At 40.8% G+C, this 19438-nt stretch overlaps 1 protein-coding gene across 2 annotated transcripts; it reads right to left on the minus strand.

The window, feature by feature from the left end:
• Positions 1–243: 243 nt before the first annotated feature.
• On the minus strand, positions 244–19438 carry LOC125006551 (calcium/calmodulin-dependent 3',5'-cyclic nucleotide phosphodiesterase 1B-like). 2 transcript variants are annotated; one of them, XM_047582686.1, is made up of 14 exons: positions 19199–19438; positions 14342–14455; positions 11532–11714; positions 11032–11098; positions 10776–10892; positions 10275–10415; positions 9739–9839; positions 7880–8005; positions 5793–5894; positions 5466–5586; positions 2982–3063; positions 2609–2726; positions 1040–1176; positions 244–718 (listed from the first exon to the last, which is right to left on the minus strand). In XM_047582686.1, exons 1-14 carry the CDS (start codon positions 19273–19275, stop codon positions 618–620), a joined length of 1587 nt encoding a protein of 528 aa, XP_047438642.1. In that variant the 5' UTR covers positions 19276–19438; the 3' UTR covers positions 244–617. The 2 variants fall into 2 exon arrangements, with proteins under 2 accessions (XP_047438642.1, XP_047438643.1); XM_047582687.1 differs by lacking the exon at positions 19199–19438 and adding an exon at positions 16417–17259.

Here is a 19438-nt window from a genome sequence, read left to right on the forward strand (position 1 = left end):
TATCTTCACTGGGTCTATTAATTTGCGGTCTTTGTACGTGAAAGTCTGAATGAATAGATCTAATTTACTATACATGCTACAAACTACACAAAGGGATTTTAAATATCTCTGGAGTGGCTCTTTAATTTCCCAGACTGAATCAATTAATGCACGACAAGAAATGGAGACGAACTTAAATAATTTATCGACAAGCAACTGTACCCAAGCACAACAATGTACTTATAATACAACGATAAAGGATCATATAGCACATGGTTGAGTTTTAATTCAAGGTGAAATGATTGGTGTACAGTTCAAACTGCCAAAAGATAAAATGTTCCTTGTGGGTGTTTAGGTGGCAAATTAAATTAATGACACGGTCTACACTATTTCACATGACCAGCATGTACGCGTTGCATTTAAATTATTGTAGTATTCTAATCTTAAAATAAGACATGAGGACATTTCTGTGATTATGCTGCATCTTACCTTGGGAAGATGATTTCAATCTTTCATTTCATTCAGTCATCACAATAAAAGGCGTGGTTTTGTTACAAAAAGTGACTCAGTGTTAACCTCAGTTAACCATTAGAGATATTCTATGACAAAAAAAGCACATATTACAAATAAAGTCCTGTCTACTGTTTTGTATCTGTAGTGGGGTCTTGCGGGGATTGTTCTGACAGCACTTCTTGTCTGGACTGTCTTTGTTCTTTTGTCACACTGGGCTCCGAAAATCCTGGAAGACATTGAAGATTGGAAAGAGCATTGGAAAATGTTGTTAAGCTGAAAGGAAAACAATATCAGTGTCTTCTAATCTCAACATGAGATCACCCTAAAGTTGATTTAGATAACAAATTAAATCAAGAGGACTGAGCACATTTGCAAAGCAAAGCGGCATAGTGCCAATATATATATATATATATATATATATATACTGTATATATATATATATATATATATATACTGTATATATACTGTATATATATATATATATATATGTATATATATATACTGTTTTACTGTGCTATTTTACTTTACTGTCAGTCAGACAACTTACCATTCGAGCCACTTTCCTTCCATTTAAGCTTGTTGTCTTCGGTGTGTCGTGTCCAAGTGGAGCGGAAGCTCACCAGCTCAGCCGTGATGTGAGCAAGACTCCACTGCAGACCTCTGGAGCTCTCCTTCCAAAGATTACTGTTGAGAAATAACAGCACCCCTCTGGATGAACCTTAATGTCTTGGTTAAATCTTGACTTATGTGCTACACAATTTGTTAGTTCCCCTATCTATGATTTCCCCTAATGATGATCCTTCTAGTGCTACCACGAGTTCTCAAGCAATTCCCAAACAACAGTCAGCCACAGTGTTGGCCAGCTGTCAGTGTTTCTGTTGTAACATTTTGTCCTGTGCCTCTGAAAATAGGGCATTCAGCAACAAGCTGTTTCCATTGAGTATTCCTAGCCCGATATGGTAAATGGTAAATGGCCTTGTTTTTATATAGCGCCTTGGACAACCCGCTCTACCTACTGAGCCACATCCACCCCGGTCAGGTCAGTATCGCTGCAAATCACCCAAGTCATTCCCATAAACTCTTATATTTAAGCACTTTTTTTTTTTTTCCTACAGTGTGATCTAAATGGGTTCTGGGAGGGGTTTCACTAAAATGATTTGTCATATGTAAACAGGGTTTTAGGCAGCCAGTTAGTTGCCCTAACACAAACCACTGGCAAAACCAAAAGGATCAACATCCAAATGTGCTGGTCATGCTTTCCAGTGAGAGGTAACTGGTCAGGAACAGCTGCATAATACGTGCTCATCTCATCCTCTACTACCGCTTAATCCTCACTAGGGTTGCAGGGGTTGCTGGAGCCTATCCCAGCTGGCACTGGGCAAGAGGTGGGATTCACCCTTGACAGCTCGCCAGCCATTCGCCAACCATTCGCACTAGGGTCAATTTAGAGTCACCAATCAGCCTAACGAGGTGGAGGAGGTGGGAGGAAACCGGAGTACCCAGAGAAAACCTGCACAGACACAGGGAGAACATGCAAACTTTCTCGCTGTCAGGCATCAGCGCTAATCACTGAGCCGCTGTGCCGCCCCCATTAATACGTGCAATGCTTTTGACTCATTTCAGGTTATGAACCCAGTGCCACTTCTCTTTATTGTAGATCATCATGTAGTTGGTGTACTGAACCAGAAGATTGTGAGGAGGGTTTTAAACTTTAGTGGCATAATAACTTACAGGTTTCTAATAATGTCAGCTCCAGCTCTATGTGCATGTAGCATTCAACGAATGTTAACATGTTAACTTGATAAAAGTAGGTGGTGGACATTATTATCATGATGGATCTGCTAACTGTCTAAAGTCTTTATGCATCTTTCAAATATTTTGATATCACTCTTTTACAGTACGTAAATTATTACGGTATATCTTCATTCATAGTTAATTCATAGTAGCAACAGATTGGCACACTGCCCAGAGTGTACCCTACCTCTCACCCAAATATAGACGAGCTGGAAGAGGATATAACCCCGCCGTGACCCTCCTGGGGTCAAGTGGTTACAGTGATGCTTCCTTGGATCTTCATTCATATCAAAAACCAAGCAAGCAAGGTTTGTGTGTTCACCTGTGTCTGTTGCAGGGGTCTGGTGGACCTGGGTTCTCTTCCACCAAGGGAATCACAATCTTTTCAGCCATGTCCGTCAACAGAGAGAATGTAGGATACACAATGAAGTCCATGAAACCTGCAGGAGCAAACGTCACTGTATCAACGTGTGAAAATAAACTGTTAATGAGCTGTGAGACTGTGGAGATTGCCCTGCAGCTGCTATTACTCAGTAAAATAAATCCAAATACAGGTCAGTGATCTAAACAATGACATTTAAAGGTTATACACCTCATCCATGCATGGAACTGTCAAAGACGTAGCATGACGTGTGCGACTGACTGGCTTGCTGCATTTGGAAGAAGAAGATTCGTGGACATTATCAAAGACATACCAATCTGGGACTCAGCTACGAGGGTGGTTTTTCGATCACACAGCGGAGAGAAGGGCAGGCCGAGCTCCGCCTCTCTATCACCCTCACAAAGATAGAAAGAGAAAGAGAAGATACTTAAAAGGCATCCCACACATCACCTAAAGATAACTTTAAAAAAGGTGGTCTGTGTTTTACTCAAACACAAACCACCTGAACATTTGAGATTGTTCCAAGAAGACTTGGAGAAGGGTTTTGTTGTTGTTTTTCTTTACCAATACATTAAAGAGCCCTCTCTGAGGAATGTTCTCTCATCTTATATTCAAAGACAGTAAGGCTGCCCAACACCTCCTCTATTCTATTTCTTCTTCAAGTCCAGGCAGAGAAAATAGAAGAGTGGGAACACCTTATTGCTGCAGTACAGTCCACACACCACCAACTAATGCTGCCACTGGCTTTTAAAAAGACTCAGTGGGCATCTTCTTGAAAATAACAGCATGGTAAGACTGTGCTCTTCTCACAGCAGCTCAGACATCAATATTTACAGTTTCAACACACAAGTTGATGATTGCATCTCCAGTGGATTTATATACTTGTGCTACATTGTATTTGTACAATGCCTGGTTTAATGTACTTTTCTGTACTTCATAGCTTAGATAGTAAACTCCCCTCAAGCATCATTTTGAGCCTGAGTTTTCAACCACATAACCCTAACCCCCTAACCCTAACCCCTAACCCTAACCCCTAACCCTATCTTCAGCTTAAGGCGATGGACAGATCTTAGTGTATGACTGCATCTACTGCTGGAGCCCAAGTGAAACGATCTAAAGCTCCAGAACAGCCACTAATTTGACCTCAAGGCAGGAATCGTTCAACTGTGTTTTCTAGACTGAATTGAGTTTCTGAAGTTTGGCAAACCTTTTTGATTTTTAACTTTAATACCTTTGTTAAATTTTTGTATGATGTTGCCAAGGATCAAGAAAAAAACATTCTTTTGTTTATCATGAGTTTTGTGAGATTTGTAAGACCTAGTCTGGTGCTGACTGCCAAAGTACAGCTCTTCAAGGAGACTCTCCTTCTATGACTGCCTTTGCTTCATACCTGAGGGATTATTTATGTGGTTTTCTTTAGTGCCGACGTAATACACCCCTTTGAAGGTTTCCCACTCTCCCTTTTAGCCATTTACAAAACTGTTGAGCTGCTCATAGTGTTTTTTCACAGTGCATTTTCACTCATCAATCATGCAGAGATAATAAGCTCAATCCAATCAGATAAGAATAGAAACTGATATGACGTGACAGAACAGAAAACAACAGATGAAGTAAGTTTCACAGTTTAAGTTTACATTTACACCGATCGGGGATAACATTATGACCTTCCTAATATTGTGTTTGTCTCTCTTGTGCCTCCAAACAGTTGTGACTCATCAGAGAATGGACATGGTCCTCCTGAGGGCGTCCTGTGGTGTCTGACAACACAATGTTGTTGTTGTGGGGGCCTTTGGGTCCTATGAGTTGAGGGGAGGGGTCATTGTGGATCTGACTTCTTCAAGTGTATCCCACAGATAATTGATCAGTTTGGGATCTCGGGGATGGCTGCTGCCATCAAGGAGTGTCATTGCTATGGGGTCGGGGTGTCTGGTCTGGTCTAGGTGGGTGGTACATGTCTACATAACATCCATATGAATGTCAGGTCCAAAAGTTTCCCAGCAGAACATTGAATTGCAGGACGGTCAACCTTATTTACCTCTCCTGTCATAATGTTGTGGCTGATCAGTGTATTTTGTGGCTAATGTTACGTACAAACGCTCAAAGACCTTTGTGTTTTTCGGCATCTACCAAGAGCATCGCATGGCTTGATGGTAATTAAATTTACTTATAAGCAACATGTAACTCCATTTCTTTTTTGAAAAATAACTAATGAAGGATCAAGCCTAAGTACGTGATTAATATGTACTCTCAGAGGTCTGGCTTTAAGCAAGAATCAAGCATAAGGAAACATGTTCCACCTCTGATAGACCACACAGGAGAAGGGTTTGGACCTTCCCACACTGATGATGGGACTAGTCATCGTATGGCATATCACAGTGGATGGCAAAGCTCATAAACTTGAAAGACAGCTGAATGACGTCAGCTCAAAGCCAGCAGCAACAGAGAGCCAGTGGTGAATAAAGATGTGATGAAAAGTGGAGTCACACGGGAACAACTGGACCAGTCACAAATTTTTTTTTTTCAGTTTGGAGGCATATTTGTTATTGTTCGAGAGAGGTAATCAAGCTATGTCAGCCTGTCTTCAACATTTCTGCAGAGGGAAGATGGACGGCAACTTTATTAACAAAGAGGACACAGGGGGGTGTAAATGTTAAGCTAAAGTAAACAGTTATGCTTTGCATGTTGTTTAATGGTGTTTTTACAACTGCAGCACCGTGGAACAAAAATCTTAGTTGAGGAACTCAGTGTAAGAAAAGAAAAGTCGATAACTTCAGCCGACGTCTTTTAGAGTGCATACCTGTCTGAAAAACTCCTCCATCAAGGCTTTGGTCCAGCGAGAGTGCAGTGCCCAGGGCTTGGATGGATGGCTTATGTCAGCGGTGTGCAGTAACAGAGACAGTGCTTTGGGCTTGTCAATCCTGGTGGAAAAAGCGTAATGCACTTCTTGTTTTTGTTGTCGTGCCTCCAGACATAAAAGCCAACGTAAGGCCACGAAGCCTGACACCAATTTGCCGATCTGCCTTTTTATCGAGGACATTTTCATCAGCTGAATGTGCTCTGATTATTCAATAAACGGCCTCCTGATTATACATCACACTGTGTGAACGACAGCGCAGTCCCTTACCGTTCCTGTTGTTGTAGACAGGATTTCATCGCCTTGACTTGGAGTAGGTGGGAGGACATGTCGGTGGACAGCACCATCTCTATAACAAGCGACCGCAGCTCCCTGTAACAAACACACACACAAAGGCAACAGTTGACCTTGTATGATGGGAAGCGGCGGTATAGAGTAAAATAGTAGGCATACAGGCTCTAAGACTCAATGAGGTTATAACCTTTTTAGATTTCCTGATGGATTTTCTTGTTCCCATGGTAACACTGACTGCCCGAGAATCCCATTACAGTATGAGGCTGTTTATCTTTAGTGTTATCTGCAGAGCTCCTCCGTGAATAACAGTCACACAATGAGTGGTGGATATATGAAGCAACAGCCTCCACGAATACATAAACTGTACGTACAGTATAAATATACTGTTGACACCGACTGTCTACATCTGCTGCCAATATGTCCATCATCGTGGGCAATAAGCATCGACCACAGCTGACTTTTAACGGTTTATGTAAATTCTGTCAAATCACTGTTATAAAACCTGACCTGACCTTTTATTTTTTATTTTTTTGGTCCTTTACCGCTTTTCTCTGTTTATTTTATTACAGCCACAGGAGGGACTTGTGACTCATTCGCCAAGCAGCATCAGTAACTTGATCTTTTATTGATTCTCACAGGAGAAATTTTATCTTAGGAGGTCAGAGGTCAGGGGCAGCCAGAGGAGACGCTGCAAAGTCTCATTTGGGGGAAAATTCATGGGGGGCAGGGGGGTTGCAGATAATCCTCAACATATGTCTCTGTTTCTGCAAAATGATAGTATAAAAATCTGTTTGCATACAGTTAAAGCACTTAATTTGACATAACATGGCTGCCGTTCTCTTAGTGTTAACATAGACCCAAACCGACTATATATGATATTACTTTCCCTGTTCATAATACCTAAACCTCTCTTTACTTCTGAGTCTTCAGATCCTTTTAAAATGTTTCACAAATGTTTAGACTGCAAACATATGGATTATTTCTTGTTTCGGACTAGTACACGTTGAAGTGCAGCAACTGGACAGTAATAGGGACTGAATAAAAAATTAGCAAAGTACCCACTGATTTTCATTAATTTTAGAAAAACTGTGCCAGTTTCGACACTGATGCACTGTATGCGATATGAATTAAACCCTGGGGCCTATTTCTCAGACCCTGTTCAAAATAGCATGGTCAAAATGAATGGAAACTATCTGAGGGACAGGGAAACTTCGTGATAAAGGAAACACATTCAATTTTTCTGCAGTGGTGTAAGAATAGTTCTATGTGTTACTGGGTCAAAGTAAATGATGATGAAACACAACAATGTCACCCACACTGAGACTAATGCAAATGAAGTGACGCAGAGAGGTTTTAGCAGAGGCTTGTAAGTTCTCCAAATTGGCTGTTTTGGGGCATCTGTGTGCACCCCCACTACAGACTCTGGAGGCTAACCAGACCTATAATGCACGTTATATGCCAGTTACATAGTTTTTTAAGGGGATATATTAACCATGACAAACCCCACAGTAGCCAATCCACAGATTTTGCCTCAATGAACAATTTGATTTTTTATTTTTTTTTTACACAATTGAACATTTTGTTTTTGTTCTGTCAAGTATCTTTAAACTGTTTTCACAGTTGTTTGTGGTGTTTGACGCACGCCCTTGAAATCGTTCTCATAGTTTTCTATTTTTATTTTTCAGAATATCCTCTGAGTAAAAGAGAACAGCCGAGAACTTGTCACATTCAGCCGCGAAGCTGTGTGGGCGGTGAGAGCAGTCAGGTTTTTTCACCCGTGGAAAAAGATCCAAGTTCAAAATGAAACAGAGGAACCTGATGTATTGGTAATACTGCTGATGGAGAAGGGTTCGTTTTCCTGTCTCTTTCCATCATGGATTTATCTCGCCCTGTGACTGTCTTGATCGACTGTATTTAAACGTTTTCACTGTTTGACCACTGCCGATGTTTAATAGTCTGCACTTGTGGAATATACATATGAGGATGTATAAAATTTAAAAATGAAACAAGAAAACATGAATATGTTGTAAAGTGTTCAGATGGCAGTAATTTTGTCATCTTACATCCATTCTTCTCGTGTCAAATTAATGAAGATGTTCATCTGGTCGTCCTGCAACAGGCGGAAGGCTGCACTCAGGTGATGGCTCTCTTGCACCGACCGGTCGTTGTAGATCAACGCAAACTCTGACCTGGAGGACAGACAGTGAGACGGGGAACAGATTAAGATGGAGAAGTGGATAGGCTGTCAAGCGTGTATGTGTGTGTGTGTGTGTGTGTGTGTGTGTGTGTGTGTGCGCAAAATAGTGCAGTCTAATACAGGAGCTGTTTGAGGTGGAGGAGGTGAGAATGAGATAAAAGGAGAGTCCTCAGGGAGCACTTTAAACGCCGTGATTGCAGGTTTGTAATGATGAATTTGAAAGTGCTGAAGAGGGAGTGAAATGTGATAAAAAAAAAGGCCCCATGTGGATATTAATGGCTCTGTATTGCAAGATAATTCACTAATTTGCAATCGTGCGTCCAGTAGCCATTCATTTACATAATCTACTTTATTAGGCTTTTAAAACAGGTAACAAAGTGCACTGTGAAAACTTTTCCAATTAGCATTTATTTTTAAGCTTCTGTCACACATTTGGGTGCTAGTTTGTGAAGTCACAGCCTGATTAAAGTAATGGGTTAGTTAATTACTGCAGAGAACAGTGCAATGAAGTTCGGAAATGCTGAAAACATATCACAATCAGAGATCCAGTTTTCCAAAAAACTGAAACTGGGAGCACACACACACACACACACACACACACACACACACACACACACACACACACACACACACACACACACACACACATATTTATAAACTATTTTTTAAATTTTTGCACTTAACTACACAACAACATATGCCACTTAAGTCTAGTGGTTGACAGTAGTGTATATAAAAGACTACAGTGATAGTGATATAAAATAGATTTGACATGCAGGAAATATCTGAAACTTAACACATGACCTGTGACCTATACAATGCTATGTACAACCAAGAAATGTTCAGTGCTGGAAGGCCCCACCCCTAAAGTTCCTGTAACTTTGAAAAGTACTGCCTCCAAGCAGGGACTTTTTGGTCACACCGAGTACCTCCAAAGGTCCCTAGTCCCTGGGAATCTTTTTTTTTTTTACTAAACTGTATATACTTCATTTATGCTAAACTGCATGCCTGTTAACAAATCCTGGTTATGGTGAGCTGGCGTGTACTGATAGATGCTAGCAGTAAAACTATAATTAAAAAGGACTAGGCCAAATCCTGTGGTGAAATGTGGAATATAGATTTTGCTTTTTTGGAGTTCTGCGCATACAAGCCGAACAAATGTGTGTTCCGCTACAGGAGGGGATTGACACCTTTCTAATGTCTATTTCTCTCCACTCTGTAAATGTGTCTCCACTCAAATAAACTGTGAACAACATACATTCCTAGCCACCGCCAGTGTTTTTCATAAAGTAGACAACAACAGCCGCCAGTCTCTGTAGGAGGTGAGTGTTTGACATTTTGACATTTTGATATTTTGCGTGGGATATAACTTTGAGATAGTTGCTGTTTAGGTACCGTAACTAATTATGTGTTCTTTTACTGTGGACAGGCATCTTGTGCTCTCTTCCCAGAATGAAGCATGATGATGGGTGCCAAGAGACTGCGTTCTTCAGCCCTCCTATGTGGAAAATCTAAAAATACTGTGTTCCCTCCGTGAAGATGTGTGTGCTTTTAGTAACTCTCTCTTTTTAAAACTGGACAAAGTCCTTTAAGAAGCTCTACCTTACTATTTCCACATTTCCTAAAATCTCTTACTATTTATCAGTTTCATAACAGGATGTGGCGTATATATAGCGGGTCCTTTAGACGTGGCTAATATAAGTATGCTGCAGAAATAAAGCTTACTTTGTGTGGATGTGAAAGTTGTTTGTGGTTCCCGTGTGTTCGTAGTCATGGATGGCTGCAGCGAAAAGTGACGCCATCACCTCAAGCTCTGTCAGCCAGTGCTGCATGAACAAAAACAAATCAATAAAAATAAAAAAACATTCTGTCCTATACCAAAGCCCACTAGCATGACTAAAAGCACAGAAATGATTGTGCTAGATGTTATAAGTGGGTGAAGTATGGATGGCTGTTCAGCTCAGCAAATGTCTATAAATCCAAAGCTGTAAATAGGCCCACATAGAGTAATGTTAAGCAATATTTAGCAACCCCAGAAATGTTTTAGGAAATGACTTTGCTGTTTATAAAATCCAAAAACCAAAATTAGTTTTGTGACCTGGTTCTCTATGGTTCAGTCAGAAAAAAACCACAGACACGTCAGCGAAAGGTGAAAGATGGATATGATGACATGTCTTTTTTTAACCGTTGTGTGCTATGAATGAGAAAGCTAATCCTTACTGATAAAAAGCTAAGAATGTGATCTATTAAACCGCGTGTACCACGAGTCCGGAGCGCAGCAGCAGGCAGTGCAGCGTCTGCGTCACATCAGCGGCGTGAACGTGGTTGTGGTAGGGGTTGTTGTGTTTGCAGTATCCTCTCTCCAGCGCGGAGAGGAATTCTGTCAGGCACGAGATGGGGATCTGCAAAAAAAAAGCATTACACAATCAAGCTGACATTAAATACCAAAGTTTCACAAAGTTTGTATCAACAGTTAAAACTGAGACAAGCTGGACGTTCTAATAAGATTTACGTTAACTTCAGTATCAGGCATTTGATTTTGGCAACCCATCAGTGTATCCCTTCAAACACCACCACCACTGTGTGGAAATAAATTCCATATGCATGATTATATCTACAAATTACAACACACATTTCCCAAAAAACCACAGCAGTAATTCTCATTTTACTGTGAGATGTTCCATCCAAAGTGCAGACATAATAACTTACAGTATTATAAGTACAACTGATACACTGTACAATGATATCTAATGTTAAAAGACCTTAAAACGACTGTTGAGCTCATATCTGGTGATCAGCTCAAAGAACAGAGTTTGTAGTGCGTGATCAGAGCTGGCCGAGTTAAGCGCAAACACGTCAAAGCTCCAGCGGTCTACATCCTGAGCAGAGAGACAGAGATGGAGGAGAGAGATGCCGTTACTGATGCATACTTGTGTTGTGTATATGATCTCTCTTGTGATGTCTGATTTATTGAACAAACACACAAGGCATGTAGATTTATGATTAGTGGAGCCTTACCCTGAGGCAGTTTACGACCGCTGCAGGTTGGTCTGGCATGGCAGCGGTGTAGGCCCTCTTGAACATCCTGGAATAATGCAATGTTTATGTTGAGTTCAGTTAAAGTTCAGATGTTGACACAGAGCAGCGAACTCGACTCATGAGCTGTTTATATAAATCCTCTAAAGTCTCTGTTCGCGTTGGAAGGATGTTTTAAAGAGAAAAGGGGGCTAATGTTTCAAGGTACAGTGTAGCTGTCTGTGTTTTTTGTGGTTGTAATGGTAACAAGATGGTATGAACTTGCATTAGAGTTATACTATAGAGAAGGAAATCACTCATTTACAATGGGAAAAGATTATTTTCTTATTTTATCGTCTTCAAGTGGCATAAATTAAACACATACGACTGGTACAGCTGCATTGTTACTGCTACATCCTCTTAGGCTTACGCGTTTTCACACAGCAGCTCAAAAATAATAACTCTGTAATCATGAAACAGACTGAACATATGTGATGTTATACCGTTCCACAAATATCCCAGCTTGTACTGCATGCACAATGCTACGAAACTTGGGCTTCTCGTCTGAGCGTCGGACAGGGCGCCGAATCCTCTGAGTGAAGGTGGACGCCAGCCAGTCGGTGACCTCGGTAGGCACCCCGTCTGACTGCAGCTGCTGTAGGTCATCTTCAGACTCCAGACACTGCCTGCAGATAATTTTGGAAGAAATGCCAAAAGTTAGGTGGATTCACTCCTCCACTGTGTCTTCAGCTATGCAGACTGAATCAAAGAAATTAATAATTTTAAAGGAAGGTGTTTTTGGCTTAGTTTAGCTTAGCAGAAAAGGAGCAGACGAAGCTGACGTGGAAACTCAGGTACCCAGTTGAATTCATCTCATCTTTGACTTGTGATACAAATACAGTTCCTCATTGCAAGGAGACATCCTCAATGACTTTGTTTCCTACCACCAAATTCACCAGGTTGATAGCGGACTTTGGTGGGTGAACCCAGGTGGAGCAGTGGCAGCGTTCTTTAAAGTGAGAGCTGTGACAGCAAGGCAAGCTAGTCTTTGGCAATCAACGACATCAGTAGTGTTTGTTTTACTCAACCCTAGTTGAGGAGGAACCATATTTGGAAACTTCTGTGTCCGTCTCCAAGGTCCACCTCTGTATGAACACTGAGCATAACCTAGGTACCATAAAGAAGTGGCTTAATGTTGTCTATAGTGATAATAGTTGATAAGTCTCTGAATACGCACTCAGGCTCTAATGGAAATACATGTTTATATATCTTTACCACTTAAAGGTAAAGAACCATATATGGTAAATTTATTGAGGTTTCTACATGAAAATTAAAAATGTTACAAAAATAAAATGAAGTCTTCTTATGTCCTACACTCTAGAGTGGAATTTTTTAATTTCAGTGAGTGCCCTTTAAGGGAACGCCCGTGACGTCACAGCAAGCGCAATGGTTACTGAGTGACAAAAAGTGACAGTCGAGCATGGAAATTAGTTTGACTCATAGGCTTTAATTGCGTCTAAATTTTAAACAGGTTTTTTTTTTTTTTTTAAACGGTGTTGTTTTGCGATTAACTGTACCAACAGATTTGAAAAACAGTCAGATATATATTTTTTACAGATATCTCCGACTGCCTAAGGAAAGAGAAGTAAATGGATCCCTGCATTAGAAGACACAGCTGGAATCCAGGCACACAAACCTGGTGTTGTGGTTTACATTTTGTGTCAGGTAATATTCATTTGCGTTGTATTTCTTTATGAAGTTATACCTTGTTACTCCTTAAGTTACGTATTGGAGGGCTGTCAGATAAGTTTGTCGGTTGTTGTTTTGGCGTAGTTATGGCCGATTGAAACTATTTCAGTTCCAACAATAAATAACAATAAAATAATAAACTGAATATTTGGTCGGACGCTACAGCGTTGTATGGCTAACGTTACTTCTCAGTGAAGCTCTTAGCGCTAGCATCTTTTATTTAGCTACATTTATCACAATGAAATGACCAGAAGTCTTGCACTAACTGACACTGAGGCTAATCCACTTTTCTAAATCCATACTAGTTCGTATGGATCATTTTTGAGTCCAGAATATGATCAAATAATCCACATTTTTCACTGTCTCGCTGTATTTTCTGATACATTTCACTCCATTCTTGCCATTCAGGGGGGCGTGGCCCAATGCGGAAGTGACGTAAATGCACACCTTCTATAAAGAATTATCGTCTCCTAGGCAACCACAACATCCACAACCTGTGCTACAAAGCGATGGGCGTCGAACAAATCACTATATGCTTTCACTCCCAGGTACGTGAACAGTTATGGTGTCTGAAACTTACAGGAAGCCAAGGGCTCCTGCGTCTGCCATACACTCATGCTGATGGCACCCAACCCCTCTTGTTATTTTCTTCATCTAACCCCTCTTTCCACCTCTGTGTCTGCTAGGAGTTTTACCATAGTACTATTCTTTTCCTTTCCTTCCTCTTACCTTTTCCCTGTTGCTGCTTGCAAAAAGTTCAAAAGTCGTGGCACCTAGCTGTCCCATCAGTCAGAGGACTCCCACTGAAGTCAAGGCACCGGAGCCACCACTCATATTTGAATGCAGGCTAAAGTCCGCCATTTTCACAATACCTCTCTTTAATTGTCAGTCACTGGATAAATACATTCAATAAATTGATATAAGAGAATTACACAAGAGCAATCAGCAATAATTGATGAGCTTCAGAGGTGAACACTACCTTTTTTACCTTTTTTCTCTGTTTCCAGTCTGTTTGTGCTAAGCTAAGCTAAATCTCCGCTGACTGTAACTTCATATATAAAGTTGTAGTCTATACTACTGACTGTAATTTCATTCCATACTATAGGCCTACAGGCACATATGTGGTATCAATCATGATGATAACATCTTTACCATGCACTGTATTCTTAAGATGTCACACTGTACATTTGAGGAAGTGGTCCCAGACTGTGAGACTGTGTGTAGACACGTACAGGTTCACACAGGCTATTTTATGCAAAGGCTAAAAAGGTTAAGAAGATAGGTTACCAGTAGCAATCGACTTGTATGACAGGATGTGACCATTAAAAATGTAGTGGATGTTTTGTTCTGGGTCATCAATAATGATGTTTAGGGATTTTTAGAATTTTTTTTTTCTTAAGATATATTTGACATGATAAATAAGTTAGCATTTTTATTTGGCCAGTGGATACTGCTACTCTGTTTAAAGCATGATATAAAAACATGAACGCATAGAAAATGTGATCCAAACTGTCAACATGTTGCCCTCTGTTTTCAAAGACTCCTGGTTGTGTTGATGCTTTACCTCGTTCCATCGAGGTACACTGCCTCTAGTAAAGATGCCGTAAAATCCAGGTTCTTTTTGATGTCCTCGAAGTCGACATCTTTCTCCTCCAGCTGCTTCAACATGCTCCTCAGTCTGAAATGAAACACAATCGATTTAGGGCATGTGATGCGGAACAAAAATAAAACGGTAGATTTCCTCTTTGAATGGACTGGAAAAAGTTTCCCCTCTCGACAACCAGCAGCAATCACTGAAAGGTGAAATGGTTGGAGATTATAGCAGCTTGGCATCAATGTAGTCACATTAAATCACACAGGGTACAAGCAATAAAAGTTATAGCTATACAAGGAGAAAGGTCGTTTGCAGCAAAATAGGAGCCGTTAGTATCTCATTCTCTGTGTTATGCCATTTTGTAAAAACGGCGTTATGCAAGTATGAACAGGATTTTATGTATCTGACAGGACTTGTCATTTCATTTGAGTGAGTGACACTAGTCGTACTTTATGACCAGGTTGAGAAATCCCCATGGGCACAAAGAGTTTATTTGGAAGTGATTTAAATGCCAAGCTGTCCAAAGAAAGGGAGTGGCAAAAGTTCATCATAAGCGGCAAATTTTCCATGAGAGGAAAACTTCCCATGGTTCGAGTCTTATGTAACCCATATTTTGTTACAATACACTTCACTAAAAAAAATGCTCATTTTTATGTTTTAAGTTGTTGGACGCATTCTGATGTTCTCCGAGAACACTGCTCACTCTTTGGGTTTTGAAACTCTTAATCAAATTAGGACAGAGAACTGGGGGAAACACATTCATCTCCTGGAGGGTAATAAGAAGCAAATGTTTGGAGGACGTGTCACCTTCAGTGTAACCCACCTGCTGTGTGTTAATGTAATCTCATCTCAGGAATCGGTCCAAAAACTTTCATTGCCGAACGCAAAATAAATCTTAGTTCACGAACCTGGAATCTTTCCACTTTGACAGATTTATTTTTTTATTTTTTACTCTTCATCTGTTTAAAGAGAGCTTTATTTTATATGGTAACATATTTGTGCCACAGACAATTTCTCTAAAACATTTTGCCGTACTGTCCATATGGTGACCAGAATGACTGTGTTCAAACTGTTCAAGGCCGCACCGTGGAGCCAACTCCTGCGGATGAGACGCTCACAGCTTTTCAAGTGTTTATCACGCTGGCAGGGGCTTTCAAAAGCTGTTGAGTCATAAAAATAGCCTGCATCTGAATGCCACTGCTCACTTTCAATCTCATCTAATCTTTTGTGATAACACGGTCTTTTTTGTCTCAACCGTTCAAAGCAGAGGAGCCTCTAACAGGACGTCTGCAGGAAATTGCCCGTCAAGTGCACTCATGAAACTCTGTTTATAAAGGTAGATGACAAAGACTCCTTTGGCTCGGGCTTTGTTGAATCTACACACTGCCGAGTGTCAACCTCGCTAAGTACATATCAGCACATCAGTGCAGAAGACTGAGCGGCATCAGCTTTGTCAGCTCTAATCTGTATCTGCAATCTATGAAGGAAATCAGGAATGTGTGAAAGTCAAAAATGGCAAAAATGATCCAGAAAAACTCAAGTCTCAATGGCTTCAAGCTACGAGCTCTGCAGACTCGTATGCATCAGTGTGTTAACCAAAACAAAACCACATGACCCATCAAGTCTGCAGCACATTTCCCTCCCACGGCAGAAGCATGGGTAGCATGACATGCGTTTGCTCAACAGTTCTTCAAAATCGTCACATGTTAAAAAGTGGAAGCGGCAATTTAAAGTGTTTCTTTTATGATACTGGTTAAGGTAAGAATACTTTCTGCTTTTTTTTTTGCTTCGCAGCGATCAAGATATGCAAATATAGGATGTTTTAAACCATCACTGAGAAGAGAAGGGTGGATTTTTGAGTCACATTTTTCCACTTCTGCAAAACAAGAAAAAAAATACTCCTACATAGAACCACAGTCTTTTGCATCAAAAACTTGCTAGTTGTGTACTTTTTAAATGTGAAGGAATGTTTGGTTAAGTCCTCCAGCCTTGTTTTTGAGAAATTAATACATATAATCTGTACTAGTGTTAAACCCCTGTCTTACCTAGAGATGGGTATCTGCAGCCTTTTCTTACGGATTCTCACCAGTTCAGCCATTCCACACTCAAGCTGTGCTCTAATTGACCCCAGAATTCAATTTAAAAAAAAAAAAAAGAAAAAAAAAAAAGAACATGAAAAATTTAAATAAGCGCAGAGAAGTTGTAGGCAGAAAAGTTCTCCAAACCACCAATGCAAACTTTGTGCGTCCTGAGACAGACTTCTGTTTCAACAGCTCTCCCACCCACTTCTGGGGGGACCTACTCCACTAGCCTCTGATTGGTTGGGCAAGCCCAAACTGTGTCAGAGTGTGCACATGTGCAAGTGTGTGTGTGTGTTAGTGAGAGAGAGAGAGAGAGAGGGAGAGAGAGAGAGGGTAGCTTGTGAGTGTCTTTGTCAGCGAGTGAGTGTTTGTGTACATGTGTGCACCCGTTGTGTGAAGTGTGAGAGAGTTGACCTCACTCACTGATGAAGTGTTGACTGCGAGGCTTTCAAGCCGTGTGTACTCAAATCCCAAATGAGAATTTTCCACCACAGCCGCAAATCAGGGAACTACACAGAGAGCCTTTCAGTCAAACCCACCGGAGGAACCCAAAACCAAAACACACAAACAAAACTTGTCCTCGAAAGCCATCCACAACAGCGCGATAGGTTAACTGCTGTTACTGGAACCGCGCAGAAAATGTGAGGGGAGGGTTGTCTGCGCCGCGCGAGGTGATTTGGAAATAGAATTAACTCTAAAAAAACAATTCATAAACTTTAATCAGCGTAGCGGCTCGAAAATGATTAAATTCACATTAATAGCTAATGTCCAAAAGCTGACATCTTTACTGAAATGCCACATGTGTAAATGTTTCCTGAGCTCGCCTGGCCAAAAAAAAAAAAAAAAAAAAAGTGGTAGTTCTTCCCACTGACACACCATAAAAGGGAACATTCAAACCTAGAAGATCAGAGGTGACAGTGAAAGTCATCCCTGAACACTTCTGCAGCTCTGCGTCTTAAATCCATTGCTGGGCTTCATTTATAGTATAGTGAGAGCTGTGCGGCAGCGTGAGGCTTGGGAAAGCCCCTGCCTCCTGTGCTTCTTGGCTGTCCTGCTCTGGCTGCCGGGTCAGACCGACACTCATGCTCCCATGCTCTTTGACATTGCAGGACATATTGTGAAGATAAAGAGAAGTAATATTGCAACATATGATCCCCCCATCTCTTGTGTCACTTTTATTAGTCCCCCCCCCACCACTGCACCCCCACCAAAAGCCAGGGCACACACAGAAATACCAGAAAATATCCCCATTAAGCCTCGATGTCACATAAAAGTGTAAATTACAGACATCAGAGGAGAAATCCATCCCATGTCACTTATAAACCTTTGCAAACTTGCCAGCCTCTTGCCTTGACCTCCGTTTATTTCTCTGTCATTATTTGAGTCTCTCTTTGATGATGACGAACAGAAACCCTCTGATCTCTAGCTGTCCACCGACCGTCCCGAGCCAATTATTACTCACCCACTCTACACTTCAGAGGGAGAAATCTGACTTTGTGGCAACATAAATCACCTCTAAATGTTATGTGACTGCATGCATGGGAACTCGATGCCGGAGAAACTAAAGGGCGATGAGGAGAATCAAGAATAAAGGGCTTTTGACTGAACACAGTGGTCAAAGGGTGCAGGGTTTAACGTCACTGAAACACGTTTCTCTGGTGATCCACGGGCTTAGTCAGAAATGTGGGGTTTTTTAAAGGGCCAGTTCATTGAGATTACAAAAAGCAGGTTTTCTCAGTTGTGGCAAATGTGCAGATAGCTATTTTTCTAATAGCATTATTACTAATCAGAAATCAACAGATAATTCACATTGTATAACTCCTTTTATCTTTAATCTTTTTAAATAAGACCTATGGAAACCTTTTGATGCTAATGTTATTTCTTCAAAATATACGCTCAGATAGAATTTGTAGGTAATTTTTTTTAGCTGCTTAAGATTGGGGAGGGGAGATGTTGGTCCAGGTTGAGTAATCTCAAAAACGACTGAATCTGCTCGAGATGAATTATAAAAAACTCTGGTGAGAGTCAGACTCTTCCCCTGAGCTCAGCATCAAGTCAGTGGTTGTTTTTTTTTTTCTTCCGTCATTTGATTTATGACCACATTAGTGCATCCAGAACCCAACCTGTCAGCTTGTTTCACTGTTAAACACGCTGTTTCACAGGTTAAGCACAGAAAAAAAATCCCCATGAGGATCAGTAAAAAGGAAAATTAAATTAAAATTAAAATAAACTCTCCAGTACACCAGCAAAATGTCAACAGCTGCCTGATGCACGGACAGATACGCCCAAGATCTCTTTTTTATTTTTTATTTATTTATTTTTTTAAGAAAAATGTAATTGCAGTGAGCAACACGAATGAAAATGCATGCAGCATGTGCATGGGCAGATAGCTCTAAAGCTAAATAAGAAAACAATTTAATAAGAGGTTTTTATTCAATTGAGTTCAATGCACATTTAGTTTGCTATTAACATGAACAACGAGCCCAATGAGGGAGAACAAATGCTTTGCACAACAAGTTCATTTAAATAGGACGTGAAGAGATAACATCTAAAATTCTCCACATTAGTCATATCTTGAAAAAGAAAATACACACTAGTAAGTGCGCAACACACCGGATGCACACTGCAACTTTATGGGCCACGGCAACCACAGGCTTTAGAAGTCCCCACTACAGATGTGTTGATTGAGTTATGTTAGAGCCAATACGAGGTGTAAACTAATAAAGACTGTAAAAGGCAGTCTTACCTTTGCAGTGTGGCCGTCCATGTCACAAGACCGAGATTTCTATCAGCTGCTCCGTGAGCGCTGCCCGTCGGTGTCATGACCTCTGGCTCCCGACGATCCTGAAGACCACGTGTCGTTCGTCCGTGTAAGAGAGTACACAGCCCTGCGCCTTACTATAAAATCCAGCACGTGGGATTGTTTGAGTGTGTGCATGTAGCGGCTGTAGTTTATGTTAATCAGTGCTGCTCCGTGTTTGGGCTC

The sequence above is a fragment of the Mugil cephalus genome, chromosome 4, assembly GCF_022458985.1.
Source record: "Mugil cephalus isolate CIBA_MC_2020 chromosome 4, CIBA_Mcephalus_1.1, whole genome shotgun sequence".
In the NCBI taxonomy this organism is placed as follows: Eukaryota; Metazoa; Chordata; class Actinopteri; order Mugiliformes; family Mugilidae; genus Mugil; species Mugil cephalus.

Excerpts from the sequence above, each read along its gene's own strand:
- LOC125006551 (XM_047582686.1), bottom strand. The coding sequence starts at position 19,275 with ATGACACCGACGGGCAGCGCTCACGGAGCAGCTGATAGAAATCTCGGT. Across the intron at positions 8,006-9,738 it reads AACTTTCACATCCACACAAA|GTCAGAGTTTGCGTTGATCT; the intron begins GTAAGCTTTATT and ends TCTGTCCTCCAG. Across the intron at positions 1,177-2,608 it reads GACCCCTGCAACAGACACAG|TAATCTTTGGAAGGAGAGCT; the intron begins GTGAACACACAA and ends ATTTCTCAACAG.